The sequence below is a fragment of the Scyliorhinus torazame genome, chromosome 16, assembly GCF_047496885.1.
Source record: "Scyliorhinus torazame isolate Kashiwa2021f chromosome 16, sScyTor2.1, whole genome shotgun sequence".
NCBI lineage: Eukaryota > Metazoa > Chordata > Chondrichthyes > Carcharhiniformes > Scyliorhinidae > Scyliorhinus > Scyliorhinus torazame.
Window position 1 is genome coordinate 101806335 of NC_092722.1, and position 21065 is coordinate 101827399.

The following is a 21065-nucleotide window of genomic DNA, read 5'->3' on the forward strand; positions in this document are numbered from 1 at the left end:
TGTTCCTGGGTCAAAATCCTGGACCTCCTTCCCAGATGTGGCTGAACCTTCACGAAACAAATGGCACAAGTTCAAGAACAGCCTCTGCCTGTAGAATTATGACACTTAACAAGTCAGCTCACCAACAGCACCCGAGCACAATTGGGGATGGACACTAAATGCTGACCTTGCCAGTGACATTCGCATCTCATAGAATTTTACAGCACAAAATGAAGCTCTTCGGTCCATCGTGCCTGTGCCGGCCATCAAACGCCTACCCTAATCACATTTCCCAGTATTTGGTCCTTGTATGTCACCGCGTTTCAGGTACTCCTCTAAATGCTTAAATGTTGTGAGGGTTCCCACCTCTACCACCCTTTCAAGCAGTGAGTTCCAGATTCCTACCACCCTCTCGATGAAAAGGTTTTTCCTCAAATCACTTAGAAATTCCAACCACTATGTCCCTCATAATTTTGTACACCTCAATGAGGTCTTTCTCCACCCCCCCCACCCTCCCCAGACTTCTTTAAGGAAAACCGCCCCAGCCGATCCAGCTTTTGTTCATAGCTGAAATGCTCCATCCCAGGCAGCATCCTGGTGAATCTCCTCTGCACTCTTTCTAGTGCAACAATTTCCTTGTATCATGAACAAGTAAAAAAAAAATGAAATTTGAGAGATAGTGCTTGGATTTTCTTTATTCATTCAGTGGATGTCATAGAATTTACAGTGTAGAAGGAGGCATTCGGACCATCGAGTCTGCACCCCGGCTCTTGGAAAGAGCACCCAACCCAAGGTCAACGCCTCCACCGTATCCCCATAACCCAGTAACCCCACCCAACACTAAGGGCAATTTTGGACACTAAGGGCAATTTATCATGGCCAATCCGCCTAACCTGCACATCTTTGGACCGTGGGAGGAAACTGGAGCACCCGGAGGAAACACACGCACACACGGGGAGGATGTGCAGACTCCGTACAGACAGTGACCCAAGCCGGAATCTAACCTGGGACCCTGGAGCTGTGAAGCAATTGTGCTATTCACAATGCTACCGTGCTGCCCATCCTGACCGTGGGCATCACTGACATTTATGCCCATCCTTAATTGCCTTGAGAAGGCGTTGGTTACTTGTCTTCTTGAATAGAAAGAGTGGCTTGCTATGCCATTTTAGAGGTCAATTAAGGGTGGCACAGTGGTTAGCACTGCTGCCTCACAGCACTGAGACCCCAGGTCACTGTCCGCATGGAGTTTGTACATTCTCCCCGTGTTTGCGTGAGTCTCACCCCACAACACAAAGATGCGCAGAGTAGGTGGTAGCCACACTAAATTGCCCTTTAATTGGAAATAAAAATAATTGGGTACTTTAAATTAGAGGCAACACATTGTTTCCATTGAGCACAATGTGTTTTTTATCCATTCATGGGATGATGGCTTCGCTGTCTAGGCTGGCATATATTGCCCTTGAGAAGGTGTGATGCAGGAACACCTACAATGGTTGCATGTACTTGTACTTAGAATGAGAGGGGCTATTTGCCAACCCAAAAGTGGAATTTCTTGAAGGTAAACTGGTCTAGGTGAGTTTATTTTTGGAATGTTAAAAATATCCGATTTGTATAGAAGGTGAATTTTACTCCAGACCATATCTGAAGGCAGGTAAGCTGTACAAAAATTCTTCAACTTTTATAAGTTATTTAGCACTAGTTTAATTGAATGCTAATAATGCATTGCCCAGTGTTTGCAGTAGAAAATAAGAACTGGATTGTGAAATTGGCTCTTGTTTACTGCCAAAATAAGCATTTAAGTTTCTAGTGCTTTGTGAATTTATTTTACATTTTCAAAAATGTATTATCTTTTTCATGGTTTTATTCTTTGATTTTTCTGGTAAACGTTCCACCTTTAAACTTTTGCTAATGTTTTTATACTGACTGCTAGCTTTTCCTGTTTTCTAGTTGGCAGTGGACCAAGCACACAGACAAAACTTCTCATCCTTTTTCATGCCTGTGGTTGATACAGTTAACCCTTGTCTTGTGCTGATCGTACGAAGAGGGCACATTGTTGAAGACACTGTGGAAGTATTGAGGAAAAGCAAGAATGTAGACTTCAAGAAACCATTGAAGGTAGTTTTGCCTGTAAATAATAACCTAAATGGACCTTGTAAGTAATCTTTTTAAACATAAGTTCCTGTATTTGAACATATTTTTTCCCTAATATTCCATATCCAAATTACTCTTGCTTGTCCAGAGGAATTTGGGCTCCAAAAGATATATCATTGCCATTCTTCATTGACCCATCGATAAAAGGTCAGGTGGGCAAAGGCATCTCACCCTGTCGGACAGTATAGCTCAGATTATCAAACCTGCAGTCTCTAGGGAAATACAGTATTCAAACAGGGGAGGCAGTGGTGTAGTGGTACTGTAGCTGGACTAATCCAGAGACCCACAGTCATGCTATGGGGACCCGGGTTCAAATGGCAGATGGTGACATTTGAATTCAATAAAAAAATCTGGAATTAAAAGTCTAATGATGACTATGAAACCATTGTCAATTGTCGTAAAAACAATCTAGTTCACTAGTGTCTTTTAGGGAAGGAAATCTGTCGTCCTTACCTGGTCTGGCCTACATGTGACTCCAGATCTACAGCAATTTGGTTGGCTCTTAAATGCCTTCAGGGGTGATCAATAAATGCTGGCCCAGCCAGCGATGCCCACACCACATGAACAAATAAAACAAAACAAGTCAGGATTTGGCATTTAAGTTCTTAATTGTTGAGCCATACTGTCATCTGCAGCAAATGCAGATAGTCTGTTGTGCCAGAGTGGGGCTCCAGCAGCAGCGCACCCCTCCCCGATGAACTTAATGCATTCTATGCTCGGTTCGAGCAGGAAACCATCAAACCGCTGTCAACTGCACCAGCAGCCCTGGATACGCCCATACCCACCGTTACAGCTTCTGAAGTCAGATCGGCCTTCTTGAAAGTGAACCCTCGGAAGGCAACAGGTCCTAACAGGGTCCCTGGTCATGCGCTCAGATCCTGTACGAACCAGCTGGCAGATGTGTTTGCGGACATCTTCAACCTCTCCCTACTTCATTCCAAGGTCCCCACCTACTTCATGACCACCACCATCATACCGGTGCTGAAGGAGAGCCAGGCAAAGTGCCTGAACGACTCGTCCGGTGGCCTTGACATCGATTGGAATGAAGTGCTTCGAGAGGTTCGTCATGAGGCACATCAACTCAATACTCCCAGAATGCCTAGATCCATTGCAATTTGTATGCTGCCACAACTGGCCCACACCGTGGCCCTACGCTCATCCCTGGTGCATCTCGACAACAAGGCCTCCTACATCAGACTCTTATTTATTGACTACAGCTCCGCCTTCAACACCATAATCCCAGTCAAGCTCATATCAAAGCTCCAAATCCTAGGACTTAACTCCTCACTCTGCAACTGGCTCGTCGGCTTTCTGACCCATAGACCACAATCAGGAAGGATAAACAACAACACCTCCTCCACAATAGTCCTCAACACTGGGGCCCCGCAAGGCTGCAAACTTAGCCCCCTACTATACTTCCTATGCACACACAACTGCATGGCAAAATTTGGCTCCAACTCCATCTACAAGTTTGATGACGACACGACCGTAGTGGGTGGGATCTCGAACAACGATGAGTCAGAATGCCGGAGGGAGATGGAGAACCTAGTGGAATGGAGTAACAACAACAATCTCTTCCTCAATGTCAGCAAAACTAAAGAGCTGGTCATTGACTTCAGGAAGCAAAGTATAGCACACACCCTTGTCTGAATCAATGGGGCCGAGGTGGAGATGGTTGACAGCTTCAAATTCCTGGGTGTGCACCTCATCAACAACATGTCCTGGTCCACCCACTTCGCGCTACGACCAAGAAAGTTCAACAGCGCCTATACTTTCTCGAAGCTAAGGAAATTGGGCATGTCCACATTGATTCTTACCAACCTTTACAGATGCACCATAGACATCCTATCTGGCTGCATCACAGCCTGGTATGGCAACTGCTCGTCCCAAGACAGTAAGAAACTACAGAGAATTGTGAACACAGCCCAGTCCATCACACAAACTCACCTCCCATCCATTGACTCTATCTACACCTCCCGCTGCCTAGGGAAAGCAGGCAGCATAATCAAAGACCCCTCCCACTCAGCTTATTCACTCTTCCAATTTCTTCCATTGGGCAGGAGATACAAAAGTCCACACGCACTAACAGATTCAAAAGCAGCTTCATCCCCGCTGTTACCAGACTCTTAAACGACCCTTTTATGGACTGATCTGATTTCTTCACATATCTTCTCCACTGAGTAGTACTACACCCTTGTATGCTTCACCCCATGCCTGTGTCTATGTATTTACATTGTGTATTTTATGTTTGCCCTATGTATTTTCTTGTACGGAATGATCAGTCTGAACTGTACTCAGAACAATACTTTTCACTGTACCCCGGTACACGTGACAATAAACCAATCCAATCCCAAGAGTTGAGAAGCGGAGGAACCCCATTTAAGGTGGTTGGCAAAAGAACCTGAGTAACATAAAGAAAAGTATTTCTGCGGAGTGGGTGGTTAGGATCTGGAATGTAATGTAATGGAGGCAGAAACAAAACAATCATGGCTTTCAGAAGGGAATTGGATGATCTGCAAAGGAAAGATTTGGTGGACTACAGAGAAAACAGGGAAGTTGGACAAGCTGAGCTGCTCTTGGAGATCTGGCACAGACACAACGGCTGAATGACCACCTCATTCTATGATTCTGCTTGTGTACCTCCTTTCATTTGTCTCTAGGTTGAATCATAAACCAAATTGCTAACACTTGACTCACCGATAATCATCACGCTTCCTTACCCATGGCATGTGGCTCAACTTGTGGTTCCTTCTCAAACTTATAAAAATACCCAAAATATTATCTGAAATTGAAATTTGGTGGTGATACAGAGGCATTGGAGTCTTCCATTATCTTCACCCACATATATGACTTTAAACATGGGGCACTGTCAACATGTTTCTACAATGGCAATAATTTAAAGAAAGTGAGGCATCAACCAGCAATCTTTGGTTAATGGTTAGTCTTCCTATGGATCATAAGCACTTGCAAAAATTACCTCAGGAAAGTTTGTCCAGACTTTGCGATCAGTGGGAAAATAAGGGCTCACTGCTTATTTTCTTGGCAGCTGCTCAGTCTTTTCATGGCCTCCTCACCCGCAGCTAATTTAAGAGAGATCCCTTTGCAGAGCATCTTTGACATTCAAATAGTGTCCCTTCAACCCATCCGATTGAAGAAGTCTGAGGCATGCCGAGTCTAAACCAGAAACTGTCAAAATGTTTAATTTGTTAAAAACCATCGAGAGGAAATGAAATAGAGGGGAAAAGAAAGATGCAATTGAACCTGAGATAAATGGAGCAAAGATACAGTTGAAATAAAAATGATTTTTTTTTTTAAATCTCCAATGATAACTACATTTGTAGGAATGCTGCTCCAGGTTATGAAATTAAATTTTCAGAGCCAGATAAATTGTTTTGCAGTAGCTTGGACATATTGCACTGTTTAAGGATTCACTTCTACCTACGTGCACCAGCCCAAGCTTTTTCTTGTGAATAATTTCATACCATTTGTAAACTTTAATAACAAATCTATTGGTGAGATACTTATGGACCTTTGTGGAGGGGCAGGTTAAATTGGATAGGATCCAGATTCCTATGTTTTATCACGTATGTGTGAATGCCAGAAGTTGCTGTCCGATTAACTTCATAATAACACTGAGCACTGATAATTTCAGCATTATTTTTGTCACAAAGACCAAGTTATTCACCCAAGGTAAGAATACCAATAGGTGGCATTTTGAGATATTCAAATTTGAAGAAAAAGGTTCAGTTCCTTAATGGGTTACATTACAAAAAGAGCTTGATATTTTTTTACATTTAACAAATTAGTATTTTATTCGCTTACAGCAAATGGACAACAAATTAAATGATTTGGTTTTCGATCATTATCATGACAAGTTCCATGCTTTTTCTCTCCTTGTTACTATTTTGTTTCCATGTTGTGCTGTCTCTTTCTTTCCATTATATAATAGTAAAACAAAAGGGGGCTATTTAGGGCTGCAGATTTCATTATTTCTTTTGATGGGTCGGAGAGAGGATAATGTACATCCTGTGTTCCCTAACTATTTTTTCTCCACCTACTTATTTTCCCATTAACCCTTCCTCTTCTTAACAGTTCCTTAGTCTCAGTGCTTCTTCTGTTCTTTAATCTATTTGTTCAACCCATGTATCCTTGTCCATCTATTCCTTCCCACGTGCTGTACCTCACCATCCATCATTTAAAAGCACTCCCAATTACTTGCTTGCCATCCTCCCTGAAGTCTCATTCCCTTAGTCACCCATTCTCTTCTTTACTAGATCCTAATTATCATATGGTTTGCATGAATAGCCAGTTTCACCATTTTCTGCCCCCATCACCGGCCATTGATTTTTGTCATTCCAATCGTCCCACCCCACTACTACCAATATGTGCACTTAGTCTGCCCCATTATATCTCTTGGCATCTCTGTTATGGGTGAGGCGTTTTCAGAATCCCAAAATGTGGGATTACAATCATGGACACGCGGGTTTTTAAACACAAAACACTGTTTATGCCATGAACTCAACTTAACATCTCAAATAAACATTGGATCTCTTAACAACCCTTACTTCAAAGATAACTCAGAAAATATTGCAACAGTAAATAATTCCTTAAAATGTTCCTTCAAACTTCCAAGAGACTTAACACCTTTAAACAAAATCGCATCAGGTTAAAGGCTTCACTATTATAAGTTTAAATCACCCAAATGATCCAGAGATTGTCTTTTATGGCAGAGATCCAGCTCACTGCAAAACACAGACTCACACCCAGCTCTGTTCCTCCAAACTGCAACTGCAGCTCTCTGGACACACACAAGCTGCTTTTTCAAACTGCAAAACTAAACTGCAAAATGGCTGACCTGAGCTCAGCCCCACCCACTCTCTGACAACACTGTTTTCTTAAAGGTACGTTGCTTAAACATCCATGTCTTAAAGGTACTCTCACATGAGATCGCCAACTCTTAAACTGTCCTATATCTATTACACATATTAAAGATACAAAAACTTGTGTACATATTCTCTCATTATTTTGTGTCACTTTATTTACTTCATGATTGTCCATCACAATATGTGTCCATAAGACCAGAAGATATAGCAGCAGAATTAGGCCATTCAACCCATCGGGTCTGCTCCGCCATTCAATCATGGCTGAAATGTTCTTCATCCCCATTCTCCTGCTTACTCATATAACCCCTGATCCCCTTATTAATCAAGAATACCAGATTTGTGCTTGAGATGCTGTTACCTAGACAGGCGACAGACGAAGAGCTGGAAGGTGGAATTAGACAGAATAGTCCTTAGAACGTAAGAATTAGGTGCAGGAGTGGGCAATTTAGCGTCTCGAGCCTGATCCACCGTTCAATACAATCATGGCTGATCTAATCATGACCTCAACTCCACCGTCCTGCCCATTATACGTAACCCTTCAACCCATTATTAATTAAAACCTGTCCCAACTCCTGAAATTTTGTCCCAGTACTCACTGTAGCGAATTCCACAAATTCACAACCCTTTAATGTTTTAAATTTGTTACCCCTTAACCTGAGACTATGACCTCTCGTTCTAGAATTCCCCACAAGAGGAAGCATCCGCTCCACGTCCACGTTATCCGTACCTTTTATCATCTTAAAAACCTTAATTTGATCTCTCCTCATTCTTCTAAACTCTAGAGAGTACAGCCCTAGTTATGCGATTCATCAGGACTCTGGTCCCAGCATGATTCAGATGAAGAGCATTTCTTCGGAACAGGTTCCTCCTTCCCCAATACTGGTACCAATGTCCCATATATTCAAAGCCATTTCTTCCACTCCAATCTTTAAGACACGCATTTACCTCCATAATCTCATTTACCCTGTGTCAATTAGCTTGTGGCTCAGGTAGTAATCCAGAGATTATTACCTTTTTGGTTCTGCTTTTTAATTTGGCCCCTATTGGTCAGTTTGCTCATACTCCCTGGAGTCCCCGTTCTCATCCACACAGAAAGCAAGAATCTCAAACCTGTTGGACCTAGGTAAGGCCTGAGGCTCCTGCAACCATACCTCCTGAATCCCTCGCTGTAAATCAGTTTATGACCATCCCTTTTACAACTTTCTTAAAATGCTAACTCTTGGCTAATTCTACTGATTTACCTGTTCTCTCAGGCCCGGCAGCGTGTGTGGAGAGGGAAACAGTTAACGTCTCGGGTCAGCGATATTCATCAGAAAGATGGGATTAATTCTGATGAACTAAGGATTTAGTTGGGAAGGATTTAACAGTTGACAGGACTCCACACCCCACCACCCGAAGAATCAGCGGGGAATGCTTCTGAGGAGTGTTAATTGGCTGCGCTGTCCCTTACTTGGAGAGCTGCTAGTCAACTCTGTGGTGGCTGCAGGAGGGGGGGATGCCAATGATGGAGTACCTCCCCCACTGGAGGACCCAGCAGGGTAACCTGCCAGACTCTCCACCACCTCGGAATTGTGGCCAGGTTGGGATAGTTGGGCGGTGGCACAAAGGCAGCCCATGGAATATTGTGTTAAACCCGCTGGCAGGATACTGTAAAATTAAGTCAGCTTTTCTCTCACTACAGATGCTAACAGACCTGCTGAGTATTTCCAGGCCGTGACACTTTCTCTCTCCCCCCGCCGCCCCCCGGCAACCCGTCACACCGTCCCCAACCCCGCCCCAAACTCGCCACCCAACTGGCCGCCAACCACCGCCAAACCACTCACGGCAGCCGCTGGGGAGGCCAGTGTCAGCCAACAGCACCCTTGGCATCAGAGATTGGCGCCAGAGGCCCCCAGGGTGCTGCCCACTGACGGGTGAGGGGCGGGCGGATCCTGCAATGCCAACCGGGGCCAGCGTACAGCTCGTTGAACCTGGTTGGGCATGGAGCACGCTAACATGTCGACCTTTCACCCCTTGCAGACAATGGATTTTGGAGTGTTTGTGTGGCCAAATTGTTTTGTGTGGCCAAATTGTTTTGCATCAAGTTATAACTTCTGAAGTATTCGCAGAGAGTCCAGGTCAGACATGCTGCATTTCTTTTCATACTTAGGTCATTTTTGTTGGAGAGGAAGCTGTGGATGCTGGAGGCGTTCGGAAGGAGTTTTTCCTCTTGATTATGAGAGACTTATTAGATCCTAAATATGGCATGTTTCGATACTATGAGGAGTCTAGACTCATCTGGTTTTCATTTCAGGTATGGAAATTAAAATCAATTTTGGTGTAAGACCTTTATCTCATCCCACAAATGGGTTCTCCGCACTTGCCACTTTGAGTCATGAATGTCGAAGACACCTACGCTGATTTCCAGTAAACCCCATTATGTAAAATCTATCGACTAAGAATGCAACAACTTTGACACTAGGTAAACCAAGAACCTATCGGGTGCCAGTTACTGAACACACTAAGTTCATATAGCTTCGCACGCACGTTTTAATAAAAGACTTTTGGCAGCCAGTTTCCTGATTAGAATTGGAAAGTCACAGGACTATAAATACTGAAATAGTAAAAGCATTGTTGGCACATCACCCCAGTAAAAAATCATTAAAAATAAATCTGCATGGTTCTAGAAATTATTATTATTTTTTTAGCCCATCTTGCTTCATTAAATGTGAAAGACCAGGGGCGGGATTCTCCAACCTCCCGCCGGGCGAGAATCCCCGGCAGGGCGGCGTGAATCTCGCCCCGCTGCTTCAAAAAGCGGCTGCCGCATTCTCTGGCGCTGGTTTTCGGGCGGGGGCGGGGATCACGCCACGCCGGTCGGGGGCCATTGGCAGCGGCCCTCCTGGCAATTCTCCGGGCCTCGATGGGCCGAGCGGCCGTAGGTTTCTGGCCAGTCCCGCTGTCGTGGATTGGACATGGTCCCACACGGCGGGACCTGGCTGGTAGGCCGGCTGGTGCGATCCTCGGGGGGGGGGGGGGGGGGGGCATAGTAGGATCTGGCCCCGGGGGCCCCCACGGTGGCCTGGCCCGCGATCGGGGCCCACCGATCTGCGCCCACGGTGGCCTGGCCCGCGATCGGGGCCCACCGATCTGCGGGCGGACCTGTGCTGTGGGGGCACTCCTTCCTACCGCGTCGGCCTCTAGGGTTCTGCCATGGGCGGCGCAGAGACGTCACCCCCCTGCGCATGTGCCAGAATACGCCGGCCGACCTGTGCATGCACGGAAACACGCCACGGTTCTGCGCATGCGCTAACTCACGCCGGCCCTTCGGAGCCGGTTGGCGCGCCGCCAACCCCTCTGCCGCTGGCCTAGCCCCCAGAAGTGCGGAGGATTCCGCAACTTCCGGTTGGGCTGACGCAGGAGTGATTCGCGCCATATTTGTACGCCGGCGTCCGCTCATCAGGGGATTTGGGAGAATCTCGCCCCTATAGTTTCCCCCACCGTCCCTTCACTCTTTCATAATTTCAAGAGTTTACCGCCACCCCTCCATCCAGTAGTCTAGTCTGTGTATTGATCACTGTCTGTAGAATGATTTTCTAACATAAATCCTAAATTGTTCATCTTCCACAATGAACAAATTTACTATCACGATTTTCCTTGTCGTATGCTATCTTGTATAACTCTAAGATCACTTATTGCTTCCTTTCAAGGCTAAAAAGCCCAAGTTCCTCCAGTCTTTATTTCTCTCACCTCTGAATTGGATACAGTTACAGTCTGACGGGAACAGTGACAGTTTGAGGGTGATTTCCTCTGACTTGTATTCTACTGTTTTGGCAATATAGTTCAACCTTCTCTTTGCTTTTTAATTGCTCTGAAGTAGCTGGGCAAGGTGAGTATTGAGTGCTAACGACCCCGAGATCTCTTTCATCATTCATCCTGTCTGACGTTTGCCCCATCATTTTCTATAATATCTCACACTAACGGATACTAAATGTAATGTACCATTGTTCTCCCAAATTACATTAATTGCAGAGTATTAGCTGTAACTCAGTATTAACACACTCATCCCGTCAAGAATCATGGGCACAGACCCACTGCAGAGACTTGAACCTATGTTTGCACTGAGTGCTGAATTTGGGTGCATTTGAGTGCCATAGTGAGAGTTTGGTGACTGAGGGATATTAAAGGTTCATTTTTATCTAAAGTCGAGTTTTTCTTTCTTTAGTTAATTAACTTAAAAGTTGCTGTTTGGTTTAGAAGAAGGTGAATTTTCAATCAGCTTTGAACAAAGGTTCTACTTGCAGCTGGAGGTTGTTAATTAGTTTATTGGATTAGGCCAGTTTTCAGAGGCTAGAGTCACAGTATAAATGTGAGCCAGCTTACAGTGCTGACTTTGTTTGCACTGAGTGCTGAATTTGGGTGCATTTGAGTGCTATAGTGAGAGTTTGGTGACTGAGGGAGTTGGGTGAGAAGGGAGTAAGGTGCTCCTTACATTTCATTTCCTACACTTCCTCAAAGAGCGAGAAGGGAGCCAGGAGTTTACAGAGAGTGCAGCTGACTGGGAGCAGAGTCTGAGGGCGGAGTTCCAGTTGGTCCACAGGGCAGCTACATTCTGTAAGGTAAGAGGGGGTGGAGGCAAGGGCAGTTGCATGCTCCTCCTGTAGGATGTGGGTGGTGAGGGATACCACCGGTGTCCCCGTTGACTACACTTGCGGGAAGTGCATCCAGCTCCAGCTCCTCGGAGACCGTGGTCTGGAGCTGGATGAACTTCGGATCATCCGGAATGCAGAGGGGGTAATAGAGAAGAGTTACAGGGAGGTAGCCACACCCAAGGTACAGGAAAAGAGTAGCTGGGTTACAGTCAGGGGAAGGAAAACGAACGGGCAGACAGTGCAGGGATCCCTCGTGGCTGTTCCCCTTCAAAACAAGTATACCGTTTTGGATGCTGTTGGGGGGGATGACCTACCGGGAGAAGGCCTGAGCAGCCAGGTCTCTGGCACTGAGTGTGGCTCAGAAGGGAAGGGGTGAGAATAGAAAAGCAATAGTGATAGGAGAATAAATGGTTAGGGAATGGATAGGACATTCTGTGGTCGCGATCGAGACTCACGGGCCAGGGATGGCTTGGATCGAGTCTACAGGATTCTTAAGGGGGAGGGGGAGCAACCAGAAGTCGCGGTGCACATAGGCACCAATGACATAGCTAAGAAAAGGGATGAGGATCTAAAAAGTGATTTGGGGAGTTAGGTTGGAAGCTAAAGAGCAGGAAAAGCAGAGTAGTGATCTCAGGATTGCTACCGGTGCCATGTGCAAGTGAGGCAAGGAACAGAGCGAGTGCAGCTGAACACGTGGCTACAGGGCTGGTGCAGGAGGGAAGGTTTCAGATATATGGATCATTGGGATATCTTCTGGGGAAGGTGGGACCTGTACATGAAGGACGAATTGCACCTAAACTGGAGGGGCACCAATATCCTAGGTGGGAGGTTTGCTAGAGCTCTTCAGGAGGGTTTAAACTAATTTGGCAGGGGGATGGGAACCAGAGCTATGGAATAGAGGATAGGGTAGCTGTTGAACAGGCAGAAATCGTATGCAGCAAGTCTGTGAGGAAGGATAGACAGTTGATAGGGCAAAGTTGCACTTAGTGGAATGGGTTAAAGTGTGTCTGTTTCAATGCAAGGAATGTCAGGAATAAGGGAGATGAACTTCGAGCATGGATCAGTACTTGGAACTACCATGTTGTGACCATTACGGAGACATGGATTTCACAGGGGCAGGAATGGTTGTTCGATGTTCCGGGGTTTAGATGTTTTCAGAAGAATAGGGAGGGAGGTAAAAGAGAAGGGGGAGTGGCACTGTTAATTAAGGAGTGCACCACCGCTGCAGAAAAGGAGGTAGAAAAGGAGTGTTGCTAACTTTGCCTTAGTTTAATTGCTCTGTTTTATCACCTTTGCTCTTGAGTCGCCAGGTATCTTTATGGTACCGCCACGTGGTTCAAGTCTGAGTAATGATCAATAATCCAATGCACCGATTAGTAAGATTTAAATCAAAGCACATTTATTATACACAGTAATCACTACTCATGCATAAATTCTACGTCTAAGCTACTTCTTACAACTAATAGGCCTATACTTAACTTGGAACTGGCCCACCAGGTCAGGGAAACAAATGGCCTTTCGTTCGGGTTCTGAGCCTGCGGGATTCGAAGTTGGTACAGATTGATAGCTACGAGCGCCTATCTCGTAGCGAGGGTTGAAGTAAGACTTACAGGTTCGGTCAGCTGCTGAAGAGTGACGAGAGCTGGAAGCGAGCTGAAGAAGAGCTGGAAGAGAGAGCGATTTGAACTTGGGGCTCAATTCTTATAGTGCCCAGGGTCTTCCCGCCTTTCGGGTTGGACCCTGTACCTGGTCCCAAGTGATTGGCCTTTGTCCCAATCACTTGGTTCGATTTTCTCCAATGCTGGAGCGGTTCCCTGATCGATGGCCAGTCTTGAGGTGGTCGTTCACCTCCTTTTGTGTAGGCTTCTGCTGGCGCCGAAGAGTCTGGTTTTGCTTTGTGTATCTAAATGTTGCTTATTGTTCCCGGGGATTACCCATTAGAATGCAGATGGCTGGTGTTTTGTTATGCTGATGGTTGCTGGTATCGATCTTGTCTGGCCTTTCCAGAGGTAAATACACAGCCAACCTGCAGCTGCTCGTTTTTGTCCTGTTGGCTGACTTTTCCATCAGCATTTGCCGTTCGCCATTTTGAATCGGGAGGTGGCCATTTTAAGTGGCTACAGGAGGCAGGTGCCGGAATGTGGCGACTAGGGGCTTTTCACAGTAACTTCATTTGCAGCCTACTTGTGACAGTAAGCAATTTTTATTTCATTTCATTTCAGTTGAGGAGGGTTTGTCTACTGAGTCAGTATGGGTGGAAGTCAGAAACAAGAAAGGATCAGTCACTTTATTGTTTTCTACAACCCCCACCCCCAATAGAGAGATAGAGGAACAGATTGGGCGCCAGATCTTGGAAAAGTGCAGAAGTAGCAGAGTTGTTGTCATGGGTGACTTCAACTTCCCTAATACTGACTGGAACCTCAGTGCAACTGGTTTGGACGAAGCAGATTTTGTCAGGTTTGTGCAGGAAGGATTCCTGACTCAATATGTAGATAGGCCGACTAGGGGGGAGGCCATATTAGACTTAATGCTTGGCAACAAACCAGGCCAGGTGTCAGATGTCTCGGTGGGAGAGCATTTTGGTGACCGTGACCACAACTCCTTGACCTTTACCATAGTCATGGAGAGGGATAGGAACACACAGTGTGGGAAGGTATTTAATTGGGGGAGGGAAAATTATACTGCTATTAGACAGGAGCTGAGGAGCATAAAGTGGGAACAATTGTTATTGGGGAAATGCACAACAGTAATGTGGGGATTGTTTAAGGAGCACTTGCTGCGAGTGCTGAATAGTTTTGTCCCACTGAGACGAGGAAGGAATGGCAAGGTGAAGGAGCCTTGGATGACAAGAGAAGTGGAACTTCTAGTCAAGAGGAAGAAGGACGCTTACATAAGGTTGAGGAAGCAAGGATCTGACTCGGCTCTAGAGGGTTACAAGGTAGCCAGGAAGGAACTCAAAAATGGACTGAGGAGAGCTAGAAGGGGGCATGACAAAAGCCCTGGTGGGAAGGATTAGGGAATACCCCAAGGCATTCTACACTTATGTGAGAGATAAGAGGATGATCAGAGTGAGAGTTGGGCCGATCAGGGATAGTGGAGGGAACTTGTGCCTAAAGTCTGAGGAGATGGGGGAGGCCCTAAATGAATACTTTGCTTCAGTATTCACTAGAGAGAGGGACCTTGTTGGGCATGAGAACAGTGTGAACCAGGTTAATAGACTCGGAACAGGTTGATATTAAGAAGAAGGATGTGCTGGAAATTTTGAAAAGCATAAGGATAGATAAGTCCCCTGGGCCTGACGGGATATACCCAAGAGTACTACGGGAAGCGAGGAAGGAGATTGCTGCGCCGTTGGCGATGATCTTTGCGTCTTCACTCTCCACTGGAGTAGTACCGGATGATTGGAGGGAGGCGAATGTTGTTCCCCTGTTCAAGAAAGGGAATAGGGAAATCCCAGGGAATTACAGACCCGTCAGTCTTGCATCTGTGGTGAGCAAAATATTGGAAAGGATTCTGAGAGATAGGATTTATGATTATTTAGAAAAACATAGTTTGATTAAAGATAGTCATCATGGCTTTGTGAGGGGCAGGTCATGCCTCACAAGCCTCATTGAATTCTTTGAGGATGTGACGAGACACATTGATGAAGGTCGGGGAGTGGATGTGGTGTTTTTGGATTTCAGTAAGGCATTTGATAAGTTTCCCCATGGTAGGCTCATTCAGAAAGTTAGGGGGCATGGGATACAGGGAAATTTGGCTGTCTGGATACAGAATTGGCTGGCTGAAAGAAGACAGCGAGTGGTAGTGGATGGAAAGTATTCCGCCTGGAGGTCGGTGACCAGTGGTGTTCCGCAAGGATCTGTTCTGGAACCTCTGCTCTTTGTGGTTTTTATAAATGACTTGGTTGAGGTAGTGGAAGGGTGGGTTAGTAAGTTTGCTGATGACACGAAGGTTGGGGGAGTTGTAGATAGTGTTGAGGGTTGTTGCAGGTTAGAACAGGACATTGACAGGATGCAGAGCTGGGCTGAGAAGTGGCAGATGGAGTTCAACCTTGATAAATGTGAAATGATTCATTTTAGAAGTCCAATTTGAATGCTGAATACAGGGTTAAAGGCAGGATTCTTGGAAGTGTGGAGGAACAGAGGGATCTTGGGGTCCACGTACATAGATCCCTCAAAGTTGCCACCCAGGTTGATAGGGTTGTTAAGTCGTATGGTGTTTTGGCTTTCATTAATGGGGGCTTGAGTTTAAGAGCCGCGAAGTTTTGCTGCAGCTTTATAAAACTCTAGTTAGACCACACTTGGAATATTGTGCCCAGTTCTGGTCGCCTCATTATAGGAAGGATGTGGATGCTTTGGAGAGGGTCCAGAGGAGATTTACCAGGATGCTGCCTGGACTGGAGGGCATGTTTTATGAAGAAAGGTTGAGGGAGCTAGAGCTTTTCTCACTGGAGCGAAGAAGTCAGAGAGGTGACTTGATAGAGGTGTACAAGGTGATGAGAGGCATGGATAGAGTGGATAGCCAGAGACTTTTCCTCAGGGTGGAAATGGCTGTCACAAGGGGACATAATTTTAAGGTGATTGGAGGAAGGTAGAGGGGAGATGTCAGAGGTAGGTTCTTTACACAGAGAGTGGTGTGTGTGTGGAATGCACTGCCAGCAGAGGTGGTGGAGTCAGAGTCATTAGAACAAAGAACAAAGAAAGAAAAATTACAGCACAGGAACAGGCCCTTTGGCTCTCCAAGCCTGCACCTATCCAGATCCTCTATCTAAAACTGTCGCCTATTTTCTAAGGATCTGTATACCTCTGCTCCCTGCCCATTTTTATCTGTCTAGATACATCTTAAATTACGCTATCGTGCCCGCCTCTACCACCTCCGACGGCAATGCGTTCCAGGCACCCACCACCCTCTGCGTAAAGAACTTTCCACGCATGTCTCCCTTAAACTTTTCCCCTCTCACCTTGAACTCGTGACCCCTAGTAATTGAGTCCCCACTCTGGGGAAAAAACTTCTTGCTATCCACCCTATCTATACCCCTCATGATTTTGCAGACCTCAATGAGGTCCCCCCTCAACCTCCATCTTTCTAATGAAAATAATCCTAATCTACTCAACCTCTCTTCATAGCTCGCACCCTCCATACCAGGCAACATCCTGGTGAACCTCCTTTCCACCTTCTCCAAAACATCCACATCCTTTTGGTAATGTGGCGACCAGAACTGTACGCAGTATTCCAAATGTGGCCGAACCAAAGTCTTATACAACTGTAACATGACCTGCCAACTCTTGTACTCAATACCCCTTCCGATGAAGGAAAGCATGCCGTGTGCCTTCTTGACCACTCTATCGACCTGTGCAGCCACCTTCAGGGTACAATGGACCTGAACACCCAGACCTCTCTGATAATCAATTTTCCCCAGAACTTTTTCATTTACCGTATAGTTCGCTCTTGAATCTGACATTTCTCCGCCCAACTCTTCAATCTATCTATATTCTGCTGTATTCTCTGACATCCCCTTCACTATCTGCTACTCCACCAATCTTAGTGTCATCTGCCAACTTGCTAATCAGACCACCTATACCTTCCTCCAGATCATTTATGTATATCACAAACAACAGTGGTCCCAGCACGGATCCATGTGGAACACAACTGGTCACAGTTCTCCATTTTGAGAAACTCCCTTCCACTACTACTCTCTGTTTCCTGTTGCCCAGCCAGTTCTTTATCCATCTAGCTAGTACACCCTGGACCCCATGAGACTTCACTTTCTCCATCAGCCTACCATGGGGAACCTTATCAAATGCCTTATTGAAGTCCATGTATATGACATCTACAGCCCTTCCCTCATCAATCAACTTTGGCACTTCCTCAAAGAATTCTATTAAGTTGGTAATGCATGACCTTCCCTGCACAAAACCATGTTGCCTATCACTGATAAGCACATTTTCTTCCAAATGGGAATAGATCCTATCCCTCAGTATCTTCTCCAGCAGCTTCCCTACCACTGACGTCAGGCTCACCGGTCTATAATTACCTGGATTATCTCTGCTACCCTTCTTAAACAAGGGGACAATTAGCAATTCTCCAGTCCTCCGGTACCTCACCCGTGTTCAAGGATGCTGCAAAGATATCTGTTAAGGCCCCAGCTATTTCCTCTCTCACTTCCCTCAGTAACCTGGGAACGATCGCATCCGGACCTGGGGACTTGCCCACCTTAATGCCTTTTAGAATACCCAACACATTCTCCCTCCTTATGCCGACTTGACCTCGAGTAATCAAACATCTATCCCTCACCTCAACATCCATCATGTCCCTCTCCTTGGTAAATACCAATGCAAAGTACTCGTTAAGCATCTCACCCATTTTCTCTGACTCCACGCATAACTTTGTCTTAGGGACATTTAAGTGACTCTTAGACAGGCACATGGACAGCAGTAAATTGAAGGGGTGTAGGTTACGTTGAACGTAGATTAGGATAAATGGTCGGCACAACATCGTGGGCTGAAGGGCCTGTACTGTGCTGTACTGTTCTATGTGCTCTCAGCTGACCCCTGAGGAAGCGCTGCACAGTCAGGTGCCATCTTTTGGATGAGATATTAAACTGATCTCTAAAAGATCTCTACTTTTCAAAGAAGAGGGAGTTATCACAGTGTCCTGGCTAACACTTATCCCTCCACCAACATCACTGAAATATGTTATTTGATCATTATCACATTGAGTGTGAAATCTGGCTGAGTGCAAATTGACTACATTAGAAAGCAACTATACTTCAAGAGAACTTTATTTGTTATAAAGTACTTTCGGAGAGTTCAAGATTGTGAGACCTGTTATATTAGTAAAGTGTTTTCTTAGATATCTTTTCCTATTGCGTTTTATTTTCTGAGCTTCCTTTTTTCTGTGCAAAGCCCCATTTCTGATGTTCCCTCTCTTCTTTAATGTCACTGGTGAGGGATGTCAATTCACTTTGCTGGAAATTCTGTGCATTGTGAGTAGAGGTTAATGTAATTAAGATGATTTACCAATGAAACCCACAGCCAACTCTGCACATAATGTAATTGGACCAAAACTGTTTTTTTGGCTTGGCTGCTTTCCAGTCTTAGTTACTTAATAGAGTATCTTCCTGGTCTTAAATACTACTCCATTCCTCTAAACCCTTGGAGGCCTTATTTGAAATAGATGTTAAACTAAAATTCCAACCAATAATTGGAGAAAACACTTTCTCTCTTGAATATTATCTCATTGATGAACTATGTTAGTTTTGCTGCATTCTACATGATTTATTTTATTTATGAACTTAAAATGTTAAGAATTGTGGCAATATGTGAAGAGATTAAGTAGAACAAGCATTACAATGAATGTTTCTGTTTATCTTGTTTAGACCTTTGAAGAAATTGATTTATTTCATTTGATTGGTGTCATCTGTGGTCTTGCTATCTACAACTTTACCATTGTTGACCTGCATTTTCCATTAGCTCTGTATAAGAAACTGCTAAAACAGAAACCTACCTTAGATGACCTGAAAGAATTGATGCCCATCGTTGGCAGGTTAGTTAGTGTGACTGCTTTTTTAAAAGGTCTACATTCATTCAAATTTCCTTCACGCAGAATTTGTCTGAAACTAAATTGGATCTGAGAAAATCGCAGGATTAGGCGCACCTCTAAAACTTTCATCGTGAAATCCTAATAGCTCTCAACATATACAATCCTTTTGTTCCAAGAATACCAACTGTTTCTACCTTCTTCGGCCCATAGTAATAGTTCTGAGAAGATTGTATATTTCTGGTTTTATATTTTCAAACTTTGAGCCAGGCTCAGTAAATTGTTGGTATTCTTGAAGTAAATAAATATAAGCTTTAGTGCTTGTTTATGTTTCAGTAGTATTTTACTGTTTAATAGGTTATGTTTTGGGTTTTCCACTTCTTCCCTCAGTGGGGGGACCATCGCTATTTTACTATAGTTTGAGGAAGCCCTAAAGCAAATTCTACTGCACATTCAAGGTGTCAGTCCACTTTACTCAAAATACCAAATACAAATGCTCAGTCCTCTGCCTACAAGCAGGTTTAGGAAGCACAGCCTTTCCTGGGGGCTATAAATGTCCCCCGGCTCCGGGGGATGTCGGTGGATTGCTTTACTGCATCAAAATTAATTCCCAAATTTAATTCTCAAAAGAAAGTGTGCAAAAATATTTAAAACGGTAATGAATTGTTCCAACTCTTTTTGTCTCGATGCTGCCATGTCCAGATGCTCCTGCATAGGGGAGAAGGTGGTGCAGTGGTAATGTCATAGAATTTACAGAGCAGAAGGAGCCCATCGAGTCTGCACCGACCCTTGAAAAGAGCACCCTACCAAAGCCCACACATCCACCCTAACCCCGTGACCCCACCTAACCTTTTTTTTGGACACCAAGGGCAATTTAGCATGGCCAATCCACCTAACCTGCACATCTTTGGACTGTGGGAGAAAACCGGAACATCCGGAGGAAACCCATGCAGACACTGTGAGAACGTGCAGACTCCACACAGACAGTGACCCAAGCCAGGAATCGAACCTGGGACCCTGGAGCTGTGAAGACACTGTGCTAACCACTGTGCTACTTTGCTGCCCACTATACTAATGATCAAGAGACCCAGGCTAATGCTCTGGGGACGTGGGTTCACCCCAGCAGCTGAGAACTTCAATTCAATAAATCTGGAATTGGAAACTATTTTCAGTAATGGTGATCATGAAACGAATCATCAATTGTCATAACCCATGTGGCTCACTAATATCCCTCAGGGAAGACAATCTGCTGACCTTCCTTGGTTTGGCCTACATGTGCCTCCACACCCACAGCAATCTGGTTAACTTAACTGCCCTCTGAAATGGCCGCGAGCCATCCAGTTCAAAAGCAATTAGGGATGGACAACAAATGCTACCTAGTCAGTGATGCCCACATCCCAAGAAAGAATAAAGAAAACATTCCATCCTGGACCTTCCTCCAGATCAGACCAGATTTGTTAAGTTGCCTTTTCTAGGACTTGTGCGTGTCTTCTGCACAAAATGTACAAAACAATTTCTAAAATACTTATGACCATATTGTTTTGGGGGTATGGTTTGATATTTTAGAATTCAGGATCTACCCTTGGGTTAGAACAAATGCATATGGGCAAACCCCACTTCAGAATTCCCTTGGATCAGGACTCAATGCCATGTGTGGCAGTAACCCTTATCTTCCTGACATGGGGTATTCACTGCCGCGAGTGCTACACGCTGGAGATAAAAATAAAGAAACTAAATAGAAAAAAAACTTAGGCAGCCAGATTGCTGCCACCCATTACCCTACTGCTACCCATCAGCCAAGTGGGGAGGAGAGCATGGGTCTGACAACAATGTATCTTGAGGGCAGGATCCAGAAATATTTGTTTGTAATTTTCTAAGAAAG

General features: G+C 45.0%; 1 protein-coding gene across 3 annotated transcripts in view; it reads left to right on the forward strand.

Moving 5' to 3' along the window:
- Positions 1–21065, forward strand: part of herc4 (HECT and RLD domain containing E3 ubiquitin protein ligase 4) — a 169445-nt gene that overhangs the window by 105035 nt on the left and 43345 nt on the right. For all 3 annotated transcript variants that reach the window (XM_072478795.1, XM_072478796.1, XM_072478797.1), the window contains 3 exons: positions 1927–2094; positions 9163–9306; positions 19023–19189. In XM_072478795.1, coding sequence (XP_072334896.1) covers positions 1927–2094; positions 9163–9306; positions 19023–19189 — 479 coding nt within the window. The remainder of the gene's footprint in view (positions 1–1926; positions 2095–9162; positions 9307–19022; positions 19190–21065) is intronic.